The sequence below is a fragment of the Leucoraja erinacea genome, unplaced genomic scaffold, assembly GCF_028641065.1.
Source record: "Leucoraja erinacea ecotype New England unplaced genomic scaffold, Leri_hhj_1 Leri_80S, whole genome shotgun sequence".
In the NCBI taxonomy this organism is placed as follows: Eukaryota; Metazoa; Chordata; class Chondrichthyes; order Rajiformes; family Rajidae; genus Leucoraja; species Leucoraja erinaceus.
Genome location: NW_026576740.1, coordinates 333,234 through 347,956, shown reverse-complemented (window position 1 = coordinate 347,956; position 14,723 = coordinate 333,234). Strand labels below are relative to the sequence as shown.

The 14,723-nt window shown below is 47.4% G+C and overlaps 1 protein-coding gene across 5 annotated transcripts in view; it reads right to left on the bottom strand.

The window, feature by feature from the left end:
• Positions 1-14,723, bottom strand: part of LOC129694815 (glycogen [starch] synthase, muscle-like) — a 220,717-nt gene that overhangs the window by 27,920 nt on the left and 178,074 nt on the right. For all 5 annotated transcript variants that reach the window (XM_055631573.1, XM_055631575.1, XM_055631572.1 and 2 more), the window contains one exon: positions 10,036-10,162. In XM_055631573.1, the coding sequence (XP_055487548.1) occupies positions 10,036-10,162 (127 nt within the window). The remainder of the gene's footprint in view (positions 1-10,035; positions 10,163-14,723) is intronic.

The window sequence follows — 14,723 nt, the reverse complement described above, 5'->3', positions numbered from 1 at the left end:
AAAAAACGTTTTCACCCAGAGAGTTGTGAATTTATGGAATTCCCTGCCACAGAGGGCAGTGGAGGCCACGTCACTGGATGGATTTAAGAGAGAGTTAGATAGAGCTCTAGGGGCTAGTGGAGTCAAGGGATATGGGGGGAAGGCAGGCACGGGTTATTGATTGGGGATGATCAGCCATGATCACAATGAATGGCGGTGCTGGCCCGAAGGGCTGAATGGCCTCCTCCTGCACCTATTTTCTATGTTTCTATGTTTCCAATTGCGACTTCAAGTCTACAGATCCTTCAGCCCACCAAGTCCATGCCAACTATCGATCACCCATTCACACTAGTTCTATCTTATCCCATTTTTCTCATCCACTCCCTACACAGTAGCGACTATTTACAGAGGCTAATTAACTTACAAACCTGCAACACCTTTGGGATGTGAGAGGAAACCGGAGCACCTGGCGGAAACCCAAGTGGTCACAGGGAAAACGTGCAAACTCCACACGGACAGCACCCGAGATCAGGATCCAAACCGGGTCTCTCAGGGTGTGGCAGTAGCTGTACAACTGTGCCACTCAAAAACTTCTAAAAGGCATTGGGCCACATATATGGAGAGGAAAGGTTTAGAGGCTATGTGCCAAATGCAGGCAAATGGGAATGCCAGAATGCCAACTTGGCCGTCCAAAGGGGAGATGCAGGGCCCACACCACCCCCGCTGGGCCAACGCCATCCCCGCTGGGCCCACACCACCCCCTCCCTGGGCCCACGCCACCCCCCGCTGGGCCCATGCCACCCCTGCAGGGCCCATGCCACCCCCGCTGGGCCCATGCCATCCCTGCAGGGCCCACGCCACCCCCGCTGGGCCCACGCCACCCCTGCTGAGCCCACGCCACCCCCGTAGTGCTCACGCCACCCCCGCTGCCCCCTGCAGGGCAGACGCCATCCCCGCTGGGCCCATGCAACCCTTGCAGGGCCCACGCTACCCCCGCTGGTTCTATGCCACCCCTGCAGGCCCATGCCACCCCTGCTGGGCCAAAGCCACCCCTGCTGGGTCCACACCACCCCCACCACTACCGATGACCCCCGCTGGGCCCGCGCCACCTTCCTCTTCGCCACCCCCCCCAGAAAGAGGGGGCATGTGGGAGGGGGAGAGAGAGGGGGAAGGGAGGGTAGAGAGATATGGGGGAGGGAAGAGGGAAAGGGGGATTATCTTTAGCGAGATTGCAAAATTAAAGTAGGTTTTATAGCTATTATATTTTCTCCTCCATATGAATAATTTTAAACAATATCAAATAATATCAAACAATTGGAACTGCTTTCTTTTCCTTGATAACAATACTGAAAAATATGAATTCCATAGTTTGTGACATAAATATACATTTTAATGGTATCATTATATACAGATGTAACATTTCCATTTCGAGATCGGGGGGGGGGGGGGGGGGGGGGGGGGGCAAACTTGCGTCAAGCAGATAGCCTAATCGTTAAAGAGTTAAAAGATAACCTAATCGATAAAGTGCTGAGAAGAGGAATCAGAGCCGCCAAGGAAATGTACTCTGTGAAGTTGAGGAGCAAGTTCTCAACTAGTGACTCTTCTTCAATGTGGAAGGGCATGCACAAAATCACCAGCTATAAGAGGAAAGCCCCCCGATCTTTGGACAATCGTCAGCTGACGAACGACCTGAATGAGTTTTACTGCAGGTTTGAAAATCAGAAACGTAACCCTGCACCCTCTCCTTCCTATTCACCACCTCACACCTACTTAAGGCCTCCAGTATGAAAAGAGTGGACCCTTTCCCACCCCAACCAACACTTCACACCCAATTACTCATTTTTAACCAGTCCCTGCAAAGATGTACCGTCCCTGCCTGCTTCAAAGTCTCCACGATTGCTCCTGTACCCAAAAAGGTAAGGATTACTGGTCTTAATGACTACAGGCTTGTCGCACTGACCTCTGTAGTCATGGAGACCGTTGAAACGCTTGTGCTGGCCAAGCTGAAAAATATCACAATCCCTCTGCTGGACCCTCTGCATTTTCCATACCAATAGATCTGTGGATGATGCAGTCAATCTGGGCCTACACTTCATCCTCCAGCACCTAGACCGCCAGGGGACCTATGCGAGGATTTTGTTTGTTGATTTTAGCTCTGCATTCAACACCATTGTGCCAGAGCTATTACGCTCCAAACTTTCTGAGTTGACTGTGCCTGAACCCCTCTGTCGGTGGATCACCAGCTTCCTGACAGACAGGAAGCAGCATGTGAGACTGGAAAGTTTATCTCGGACCCGCAAACGCTCAGCATAGGAGCACCGCACGATGCGTACTCTCCCCTCTCCTCTACTCTCGCCACACCAATGACTGCACCTCCACAGACACCTCTGTCAAGCTTCTCAAGTTTGCGGATGACACAACCCTGATTGGACTGATCCAGGATGGGGATCTCTGTACTCTTTTCAGTTTGACATCTTTCCTATAACATGGTGCCCAGAACTGAACACAATATTCTAAATGCGGTCTCACCAACATCTTATACAACTGCAACATGACCTCCCAACTTCTATACTCAATACTCTGACTGATGAAGGCCAAAGTGCCAAAATACGTTTTGACCACCTGATGCACCTGCGACACGACCTTCAAGGAACCATGAAACCATCAACCATTCCTCTGCCCACCTGGCTAATTGATCCAGATCCTGCTGCAATCTTTCACAACCATCTTCACTATGTGCAAAACCACTCACTTCTGTATCATCAGCAAACTTGTTAATCTTGCCCTGTTCTGTGACGTTTCACAGAGTGCTGGAGTAACTCAGTGGGTCAGGCTGAGTATAGAGGTTGGGAGGTCATGTTGCAGTTGCATAAGAAGTTGGTGAGGCTGCATTCAGAGTATTGTATTCAGTTCTGGGCACCATGTTATAGGAAAGATGTCATCAAGGTCTAAGCGGAAGCTCAGAGGGGATAGAGCCTTTTCTGTTGCTGCCCCGGCACTCTGGAACACCTTGCCGCTGCAGATCAGACAGGCCCCATCACTGTCCATCTTTAAATCCTCCCTAAAAACTCACTTTTATTCACTGGCTTTCGACACTGGCTGAGACATTGTTCCTGTTTTAGTGCTTTTAATGTCTTTTAATTTTTACTGTTTTTATAGTCCTGTCGTCTTAATGGTTTTAGTAGTTTGTAATAACTTTTTGTTGACTTCCCATGTACAGCACTTTGTGGTAACTGATGTTGTCTAAAAGCGCTTTATAAATAAAGTTATTATTATTATTATTATTATTATCAAACTGGAAAGGGTACAGTGAAGATTTACAAGGATGTTGCCAGGACTAGAGGGCCAGAGCTATAGGGAGAGGTTGAGTAGGCTGGGACTCTATTTCATGGAGCACAGGAGGATGAGGGATGATCTAATAGAGGTGTATAAAGTCACGATTTGAATAGATATGGTTGAGTCTTTTGCCCAGTGTAAGTGAATCGAGAGGACATAAGTTTAAGGTGAAGGGGAAAAGATTTAATAGGAATCTGTGGGGTATGTTTTTCACATAAAGGGTGGTTGGTGAATGGAACAAGCTGCCAGAGGAGGTAGTTGAGGCAGGGACTATTGCAACATTTAAGAAACAGTTAGACAGGTACATGGATAGGACAGGTTCGGAGGGATATGGATCAAACTTGGGCAGGTGGGACTAGTGCAGATGGGACATGCTGGGCCGAAGGGCCTGTTTCCACACTATATCACTCTATGACTCTATCTATCTTTCCCTCTCAAACCCATTCTCCTGCCTTCTCCCCATTATCTCTGACACCTGTATCAATCAAGAATCTATCAATCTCCTCCTGAAAAATGTCCATTGACTTGACCTCCACAGTTGTCTGTGGCAATGAATTCCACAGTTCACCACCTTCTGACTTAAGAAATTCCTGCTCATCTCCTTCCTAAAGGAATGTCTTTTAATTCCGAGGCTGTGGCCACTGGTCCTAGACTCTCCCACTAGTGGAAACATCCTCTCCACAACCACTCCATCCAGGTTTTTACCAGGCTGGGACAGACTGCAACAGCTTCACACCGTGTCCCAAAGCTCGTGTCCTGTCCTGCATCACCCAAGGCAGCAGATACATTATAGGAGAGGGCAAGCACCGTAACAAAGTAGCTCACGATGGTTTGGGTAAACATTCAGGAATGTCTATGCATGTCACATCATGAATATTACTGAAGAACGGTCTTGACCCGAAATATAATCTATACCTTTTCTCCACAGATGCTGCCTGACCCACTGAGTTACTCCAACACTCTGTGACATGTCACCTATCCATGTTCTCCACAGATGCTGCCTGACCCACTGAGTTACTCCAGCACTGTGTCTATTTTTCCTTCATCCATCTGCCCAAGCCCACCCTCCCCTTCCTTTCCTATGCTCCTTTCCACCCATAAACCTCTCTCTGCCTTTACATTTCACTCCTCTTTCAAATCTGCTCTACTTATCTACATGCATTTTTCTTCTTCACTTTTTAGTCATAGAATGATGCAGTGTGGAAACAGGCCCTTCAGCCCAACTTGCCCACACCGACCAACATGTCCCATCTACACTAGGGTCACTCACATGAGTTTGGCTCATCTATCTTCTATCTATCTTCTATATCTATATATATATAAAACTCAAATCAGTCCGCCTGCCGTCCGGCTGCATTTCTTCCTTTGATTCATTGCCACGCCCAATCCAGACGCTCAATCTCCGAGATATTTTCCATTTCGGTAGAGATTTCGCTCCCTGGAAATGGCAATTGTGTCCAGAAGGTGGTGGGAAGAGATCCTCCATCCAGGAAGTGTTGTAGACAGTGGGAGCAGTCAGAGGGTCGTATGAGGAGTGAAGACTATTGGCCTTCAATCTGACTGGTGCTGCCTGAACCACTGAGTTTCTGCAGCACTTGGTGCAGCACTCTCTCTGCAGAGAGTAGTGTGTTCGGCCGAACGCACTATGGGAACTTCACTCGCCCCCCTGCAGGAACTATACATCAGGAGGTGCAACTCCAGAGCCAATAAGATCATGGGAGACCCCTTCCACCCCTGCAACGAACTGTTCCAGCTGCTACGGTCAGGCAAACGCCTCCGTTGCCATGCTGTGAGAACGGAGAGGTTGAGAAGGAGTTTCTTCCCAGAGGCCATTCGGAATGTAAACTCCTATCTCACCAGGGACTAACTTTACTGAACCACTCTACTGCTTTTTTTTAATTGCTGTTTTTTTCCCTTTTTCCTTCCGCCCACAATATTTAATATGTAAAAGTATATGTGATTCTGTTCCATTCTGTTTGTAGTTTGTTTGGTTGTTTGTTTGTTTGTCTTTTTCACAAAGTCCGCGAGCATTGCCACTTTTCATTTCATTGCACATCTCGTATGTGTATGTGACCAATAAACTTGACTTGACTCGCAATGGATCTAAGTTTGCTGATTAGTTTAGTTTACAGATACAGCTTGGAGACAGGCCCCTCAGCCCACCTAGTCCATGCCCACCAGTGATCCCCGCACACTAACACTATCCTACACACACTGGGACACCCCGCACACCAACACTATCCTACACACACTGGGACACCCCGCACACTAACACTATCCTACACACACTGGGACACCCCGCACACTAACACTATCCTACACACACTGGGGACGATTTACAATTTTACCCAAGCCAATTAAACGATTTTGAAATGAGGGGGAAAGAATGGCCAATCAAACGCTGTCTCTAAGGGGATTGCGCCCAATCACCGACCAGCTTCCCGAAAAATGTCCGTCCAATCAGACGCTGTCTCTAAGGGCACTGTGTCCAATCACGTAATGCGCTGGTCACTCGGCGGCCAATCCGACGCTGTCTCCGAGGGACGTTGCGGCCAATCGCCGACCAGCTTCGGAGAGAGAGAGAGAGAGAGAGAGAGAGAGAGAGAGAGAGAGAGAGAGAGAGAGAGAGAGAGAGAGGGAGGGAGAGAGAGAGAGAGAGAGAGGGAGAGAGAGAGAGAGAGAGTGGAGAGAGAGGGAGGGAGAGAGAGGAGAGGGAGGGAGAGGGAGAGAGAGGGGGGAGAGGGAGAGAGAGAGGGAGAGCGAGAGGGAGGGAGAGAGAGAGGGGGAGAGGGAGAGAGAGAGAGGGAGAGAGAGAGGAGAGAGAGGGAGAGAGAGAGAGAGAGGGAGAGGAGAGGGAGGGAGAGAGAGAGAGAGAGAGAGAGAGAGAGAGAGAGAGAGGGAGAGAGAGAGAGAGAGAGGAGAGGGAGAGAGAGGGAGAGAGAGGGAGAGAGATAGAGAGAGAGAGAGAGAGGGAGAGAGAGAGAGAGAGAGAGGGAGAGAGAGAGAGAGGGAGAAAGAGAGGGGAGAGAGAGAGGGAGAGAGAGAGAGGGAGGAAGAGAGAGAGAGAGGGAGAGGGGGGAGAGAGAGACAGAGAGGAGAGGGAGAGAGAGATGGAGAGAGAGAGGGAGAGAGAGAGGGAGGAAGAGAGGGGGGAGAGGGAGAGGGGGGGGAGAGAGGGAGAGAAAGAGAGAGAGCGAGAGAGAGAGAGAGAGAGAAGAGAGAAAGAACTGCAGGTAGGCACTTACCATTGTTTCCACCGTAGCGGGCCCGTTAAAACCCGCTGAAATTGTCAATTTTTGCGGTGTAAATAATTATGGAAATCGTGATAAGCGTGAGAGACATTTAGCCTACTTCAGAATTCCAAAAGAGAGGAGAAATGACGGTAGATAGAAGCGAGAGCTGAAGGGACAACAACAGCCAGAGTGCTTGGCGAACATTGGCCGTTTGCTCACTGCATTTCATCAACTAAGGCATTATTTGTGTTTTTTCTTGATTCCTTTGGCATCTAAAAAGTTTCAGAAGTGATAAATCTCAGTGTAATTTTTTTAAATCGCCCATGGTTCCCAAGTGGGTTTTAAAAATGAAAATGTATCTGAAGCAAAATTTACAGCCAGATTTATCACTTCTGAGACTTTTTAGATACCAAAGGAATCAAGAAAAAACACAAATAATGCCTTACTGTTGATCCAGTGAGCAAACGCGATAATTCCCAATATTTTCAATTCCGATATCTGCACAGCCAATGTTCGCCAAGCACTTTAGCTGCTGTTGTCCATTCAGTTCTCGCTTCTCTTTACCTTCATTTCGCTTCACGTTTGGAATTCTGAAGTTGTACATGTCTCACACTTACCCCGACTTCCACAATTTTTTACAGCGCACAAATTCAACATTTTGGCGGTTTTTAACAGGTAGGAAAGTACGCGTTTCTTGCATTAATAACATATACCGGAAGTTACAGATGTCCTCCAGATGGATTGAGCGGCTCCGTGCGTCAAGCCCTATGACCCAGTGACCTTACGTGCACACCCCCCTATACACAATAAACTGTATTACAAATACACAATAAACAAGTTATGCATTCTTGTACTCTTACATGGGTATGACCCCACCCGTAAACCCGCGCACTCAGAGTGAGATTTTACATTTTCAAATGTTGGCAGGTATGCTAACTCCATTCTGCCGGCCTCCACAGCCTTCTATGGCACTGAATTCCTCCCATATCTCGTTTTGTAGGTTCATTGGTCTCTGTAAATTGTCCCTAGAGTATAGGGAGTGGATGAGAAAGTGGGATAACATCGAACTTGCCCGAACGGGTGATCAATAGTCAGTGTGGACTCGATGGGCCAAAGAGCCTGTTTCCATGCTGTATCTATAAACTAGAGTACAAAAACAGGAATCCTTACAACCAAGTGAGACACAACATACTGGAGTGACTCAGCAGGGTGGGTAGCATTGCTGGAGAGAAGGAATGGGTGATGTTTCGGATCGAGACCCTTCTTCAGACTGAGAGTCAGCGGGAGAAGGAGACACAGAGATATGGAATGGTAAGGTGAGAAAACAAGATCAAAGAGGACATAGATCAAGGAAAATGGAGAACCGATGATAGTTAGCTAGGGGAAGCTGACAAAGCATACAAAGATAAAATGTAATCAGGAGGATAGTCAGACAGTCAGGATGGGGGATGGAGAGAGAGAGGGAAAGAAAGCTGCCCACAATATGAGGTGCTGTTCCTCCAATTTGCATTGGGCCTCACTCTGATAGTGGAGGAGGCCCCGGATAGAAAGGTCAGTGTGGGAATGGGAGGGGGAGTTAAAGTGTTTGGCAACGGGCAGATCAGGTAGGTTTAGCCATCCAACTGCATGGGCCATTGGTGAGGTCACACCTGGAATACTGTGTGCAGTTGCAGCCTCTACTTCAAAATATACCTGGCTTGGAGGCAGTGCCAAGAGGTTTCATTAGATTGGGATGAAGGTGTATCCTTGCCAACGAAAGGTTGAGGAGGAATTGGAAGACGGAGGTTTAGACTTAGGATTGTTGCCCATAGTAAATGAGCAACCACAGTGGCGCAACGGTAGAGTTGCTGCCTTACAGCACGCAGCGCCAGAGACCCGGGTTCGATCCTGACTACGGGCGCTGTCTGTACGGAGTTTGTACGTCGTCCCCGTGACCGCGTGGGTTTTCTCCGAGATCGTCCATTTCTTCCCACGCTCCAAAGACGTACAGGCTTGTAGGTTAGACTTGGTGTGTGTGTAAATTGTCCATAGTGTGTGTAAGATAGTGTTAGTGTGCGGGGATGGCTGGTCGGTGTAGACTCGGTGGGCCGAAGGGCCTGTTTCCGCGCTGTATCTCTAAACCAAACTAAACTAAATTAAATAAGAGCTGAGCTGTGGGGAAGTCAAGATAAAAACTACCACCTCAGAGTCTAATAACGGACAAGGTGCATCGGCAGACAAACAGCTGCACCAGCAATGAGATTTGAGCATAAACCTATACAGCAAAGGAACAAGCCATATGGCCATGAACATGCCAGATTCAACTAATCTCCTGTGCCTGCACATATTCCATATCCCTCCATCCATGCATATCCCTCCATCCATGCATATCCCTCCATCCATGCATATCCCTCCATCCATGCATATCCCTCCATCCATGCATATCCCTCCATCCATGCATATCCCTCCATCCCCTCCATCCATGCATATCCCTCCATCCATGCATATCCATGTGCCGATCTGAAAACATCACTTTTCTGGGCGCAAGGTTCTGATTGTCATCATTTAAGGTGAGAAGGGTAACATTGAAGGGAGATGTGCAGGGCAAGTTTTGTTTTTACCTAGAGGGTGACAGGTGCCTGGAACGTGCTGCCAGGGGTCAGATATGAAAGTAGCATTTAAGAGGCTTCTGGATAGGCACAGGATATGCAGTGAATGGAGGCATATGGATTATGTGCTGGTATCACGGTCGGCATAGACATTGTGGGCCGAAGGGCCTGTACTGTTCTACATTCTATGCTCTAAGTTACATTTTGTTGATTAGTACAGGTATTGGGGTTTATGGGGAGAAGGCAGGAGAATGGGGTTGAGAGGGAGAGATAGATCAGCCATGGTTGAATGGCGGAGAAGACTTGATGGGCCGAATGGCCTAATTCTGCTCCTATCACTTATGAACGTTGAACAGGTGTGAGATTGGCAGGACCCTTGTAGTGCCCGTCCTCGTGAACCCCCTCTGTGGCACCAGCACCCCCTCATCCTCACACCCCTCACCTACCCCCTCTCCCCCAGTCCCACACCAGCACCTGTGTGTGTCACCACTCACCTGGCGGGGAACACACCTACACATGTGATTCACACTCACCTGGTGTGCAACACTACACGCGTGTATCCCCACTCACCTGGCGTGTAATGCCACACGCATGTAGCCCCCTCACCTGGTGTGCAATGCTACACATGTGTATCCACACTCACCTGGTGTGTAACGCTACACGTGTGTATCCACACTCACCTGGCGTGTAACGCTACACGTGTGTATCCACACTCACCTGGTGTGTAATGCTACACGCATGTAGCCCCCTCACCTGGCGTGTAATGCTACACGCATGTAGCCCCCTCACCTGGTGTGTAATGCTACACGCATGTAGCCCCCTCACCTGGTGTGCAATGCTACACGTGTGTATCCACACTCACCTGGCGTGTAACGCTACACGTGTGTATCCCCACTCACCTGGCGTGTAACCCCAGGGCTCGTAGTAGGAGGGGAAGACTCCCAGGTGACAGCCGCGGACAAACTCCTCGTAGTCGAGCGGCAACAGTGGGCTGGTGGAGGACAGGAACTCTGGGTGGAAGATCACCTGTACACACAGAGACAGTTACAGCTGGTGTCCCCATAACGCCAGCACTCTACTTACTCTAGCTTAGTTACCTACAGTTCACTTCAGTTTAGTTCAGTTTAGTTTACTTCATTTACTATAGTTTAGTTTAGTTATGCAGCAGGGGAACGTATCAACTAGTGATCCATACACAATGACACTATTCTACACACCAGGGAGTAGGGACAATTTACAATGTTTACAAACGCCAAATAACCTTCAAATCTGTATGTCTTTGGGATGTGGGAAGAAACTGGAGCGCCCGGAGAAAACCAACATGGTCACATGGAGAACGTACAAAGTTCCTATTGTACTGGAGTTTGACATATTTATCTGTAGGAAGGAATTGCAGATGCTGGCTTGTACTCGCTAGAATTTAGAAGATTGAGGGGGGATCTTATAGAAACTTACAAAATTCTTAAGGGGTTGGACAGGCTAGATGCAGGAAGATTGTTCCCGATGTTGGGGAAGTCCAGGACAAGGGGTCACAGTTTAAGGATAAAGGGGAAATCTTTTAGGACAGAGATGAGGAAAACTTTTTTCACACAGAGAGTGGTGAATCTGTGGAATTCTCTCCCGCAGAAGGTAGTTGAGGCCAGTTCATTGGCTATATTTAAGAGGGAGTTAGATGTGGCCCTTGTGGCTAAAGGGATCAGGGGGTATGGAGAGAAGGCAGGTACAGGATACTGAGTTGGATGATCGGCCATGATCATATTGAATGGCGGTACAGGCTCGAAGGGCCGAATGGCCTACTCCTGCACCTATTTTCTATGTTTCTATGTAAACTGAAGATAGTATAAAGCTGGAGTAACTCAGCGGGGCAGGCAGCATCTCTGGTGAGAAGGAATTCTGTTCCTTCTCTTCCTTCTTTCCAGAGATGCCGCCTGTCCCACTGAGTTACTCCAGCTTTTTGTGTCTATCTTCGATTGTATTTATGTACAGTGTTATCTATTTAGTTTAAACCCACATGTGTAGCAACAGCAAACCTGTTCTGGCAGGCAGGTCAGCTGGTGCTACACGTGTGGGTTTAAAATAAATAGTGGGGGGGAGGAGTTGACAAATTGGGAGTATAAAGATGGAGTTAAAGGGGAAATGAACGTTTTTCCTTCCATTATTTATTATGTAAAAGAATATGTGTGTTATGATTGTGTTTATAGTTTGTTTTGTTGTTTGTCTTTTGCACAAAAGTCCGCGAGCATTGCCACTTTCATTTCACTGCACATCTCGTATGTGTATGTGACAAATAAACTTGATTTGACTTGAAATTAGTACAGGAAAGTTACAAAAGATTCCCGAATTAATGGGAAGGAAAGTTCGAGAAGGGATAGGAGAGTAAGGGATAAGTTCGAGAAGGGATAAGAGAGGCCATATAGTGACCAGTGTGGGAGGGGAGGTGAAAACCGAAGTTAAAGTGTTGTATATGAATGCACGAAGTATAACAAATAAAGTGGACGAGCTTGAGGCTCAGTTAGAAATGGGCAAATATGATGTTGTGGGAATTACTGAGACATGGCTGCAAGAAGGCCAGGGCTGGGAGCTGAATATTCAAGGGTATACTTCCTATCGAAAAGGCAGACAGGTGGGCAGAGGGGGTGCGGTAGCTCTGTTGATGAAGAATGAAATGCAGTCCCTTGCAAGGGGTGACATTGAAACAGGAGATGTGGAGTCAGTATGGATAGAACTGGGTAAAAAGACCCTAATGGAACTTATCTACAGGCCCCCAAACAGTAGGATATAGGGTGCAAGTTGAATCAGGAGTTAAAATTAGCATGTCGTACAGGTAATGCTGCAGTGGTTATGGGAGATTTCAACATGCAGGTAGACTGGGAAAATCAGGTTGGGACTGGACCCCAAGAAAGGGAGTTTGTGGAGTGCCTCCGAGATGGATTCTTAGAGCAGCTTGTACTGGAGTCTACCAGGGATTCAAGATTCAAGAAAGTTTATTGTCATATTTGTTTATATAATAAAGGTGCAGTTTAAAGGTCAAGAGGGAGCAGCTGTTGTGAGTCAGATACCTGCTGATTTCTCCCAGCAGTTTCTATTGTATTATACTGGTATCAGATCCAGGGTAAGGCGGGAGAATGAGTCAGGGCAGTTTACTGTTCTGGATGTCAGATGTGGGAGGTCATGGTGTCGGATGGCCCTCCAGACATCCACATCTGCACCAGGTGCAGCGAGATGGGGCTCCTAAGGGACCGTATTAGGATCCTGGAGCAGCAGCTCGATGACCTCGCTCTGATCAGGGAGAGTGAGGAGGTCATAGAGGGGAGTTATAGGGAGGTGGTCACTCCAAAACCACGGGAGAGAGACATGTGGGTCACGTTAAGGAAGGGCAAGGGGCAGAGGCAGGAACGAGTGAGTACTCCAATGTCGGTACACCTCGCAAATAAGTACTCCTGTTTGACTACGGATGGGGGTGACAGCCTACCCGGGGGTAGTGACAGCGGACGGGCCTCCAGCCCGGTTGCTCCAAAAGGTAGGGAAAAAAGAGGGCAATAGTAATTGGGGACTCTATTGTTAGGGGGTCGGATAGGCGATTCTGTGGACGCAGTCGGGAGACCAGGATGGTGGTCTGCCTCCCTGGTGCCAAGGTCTCGGACGTGTCTCAACGCATCCAAGATATCCTTAAATCAGAGGGAGATGAGCCTGAGGTCGTGGTACATATAGGTACCAATGACATAGGTAAAAAAAGGGAAGAGGTCCTGAAGGGAGGATTTAGGGAGTTGGGAGGAGAGTTAAGGAAAAGGACCAAAAAGGTAACAATCTCAGGATTACTGCCTGTGCCACGCGACAGTGAGAGTAGGAATGGAGCGAGGTGGAGGATAAATGCGTGGCTGAAAGACTGGTGCAGAGGGCAGGGATTCAAGTTCCTGAATCATTGGGACTTCTTTTGGGGAAGGTGGGAACTGTACAGAAAGGATGGATTGCACTTGAACCCGAGGGGGACCAATATCCTAGCGGGGAAATTTGCAAAGGCAGCTGGGGAGACTTTAAACTAGAATGGTTGGGGCGAGGGACTCAAATAGAGAAAGCTAGTAGACAGAATGGGAGGCAGGAAGCAGAAAAGGGAAGCACTCGGACACAAGAGGAGAAAGAAAAAAAAGGAAATAACAGAGAATAAGAGACGGGGGGTTTCTTAAATGTGCATATTTTAATGCTAGGAGCATTGTAAGAAAGGTGGATGAGCTTAGAGTCTGGATAGACACCTGGAAGTATGATGTTGTGGCGATCAGTGAAACATGGTTGCAGGAGGGCTGTGATTGGAAACTAAATATTCCAGGTTTTCGTTGCTTCAGGTGTGATAGAATTGGAGGGGCAAGAGGTGGAGGTGTTGCATTGCTAGTCAGGGAAGATATTACAGCAGTGCTTTGGCAGGATAGATTAGAGGGCTCATCTAGGGAGGCTATTTGGGTGGAACTGAGAAATGGGAAAGGGGTAGCTACACTTATAGGGGTGTATTATAGACCGCCAAATGGGGAGCGAGAATTGGAAGAGCAAATATGTAAGGAAATTGCAGATATTAGTAGTAAGCACAAGGTAGTGATTGTGGGAGATTTCAACTTTCCACACATAGACTTGGAAACACATTCTGTAAATGGGCTGGATGGGTTGGAGTTTGTAAAATGTGTGCAGGATAGTTTTTTGCAGCAATACATAGAGGTACCTACTAGAGGAGGGGCAGTGCTGGACCTCCTGTTAGGAAATGAGACGGGACAGGTGGCGGAGGTATGCGTTGGGGAGCACTTCGGGTCCAGTGATCACAATACCATTAGTTTCGATATAATTATGGAGAAGGTCAGAACTGGACCTAGGGTTGAGATTTTTGATTGGAGAAAGGCTAACTTTGATGAGATGCGAAATGATTTAAAAGGAGTGAACTGGGACATTTTGTTTTATGGGAAAGATGTAGAAGAGAAATGGAGGACATTTAAAGGGGAAATTTTAAGAGTACAGAATCTTTATGTTCCTGTTCGGTTGAAAGGAAATAGTAATAATTGGAAAGAGCCCTGGTTTTCAAGGGAAATTGGACATCTTGTTCGGAAAAAGAGGGAGATCTACAATAATTATAGGCAGCATGAAGTAAATGAGGTGTTTGAGGAGTATAAGGAATGTAAAAAGAATCTTAAGAAAGAAATTAGAAAAGCTAAAAGAAGATATGAGGTTGCTTTGGCAAGTAAGGTGAAAGTAAATCCAAAGGGTTTCTACAACTATATTAATAGCAAAAGGATAACGAGGGATAAAATTGGTCCATTGAAGAGACAGAGTGGACAGCTATCTGCAGAGCCAAAAGAGATGTGGGAGATATTGAACAATTTTTTTTCTTCGGTATTCACCCAGGAGAGGGATATTGAATTATGTGAGGTAAGGGAAACTAGTAGAGTAGCTATGGATACTATGAGGTTCAAAGTAAAAGAAGTACTGACACTTTTGAAAAATATAAAAGTGGATAAGTCTCCAGGTCCTGTCAGGATATTCCCTAGGACATTGAGGGAAGTTAGTGTAGAAATAGCCGGGGCTATGACAGAAATATTTCAAATGTCAT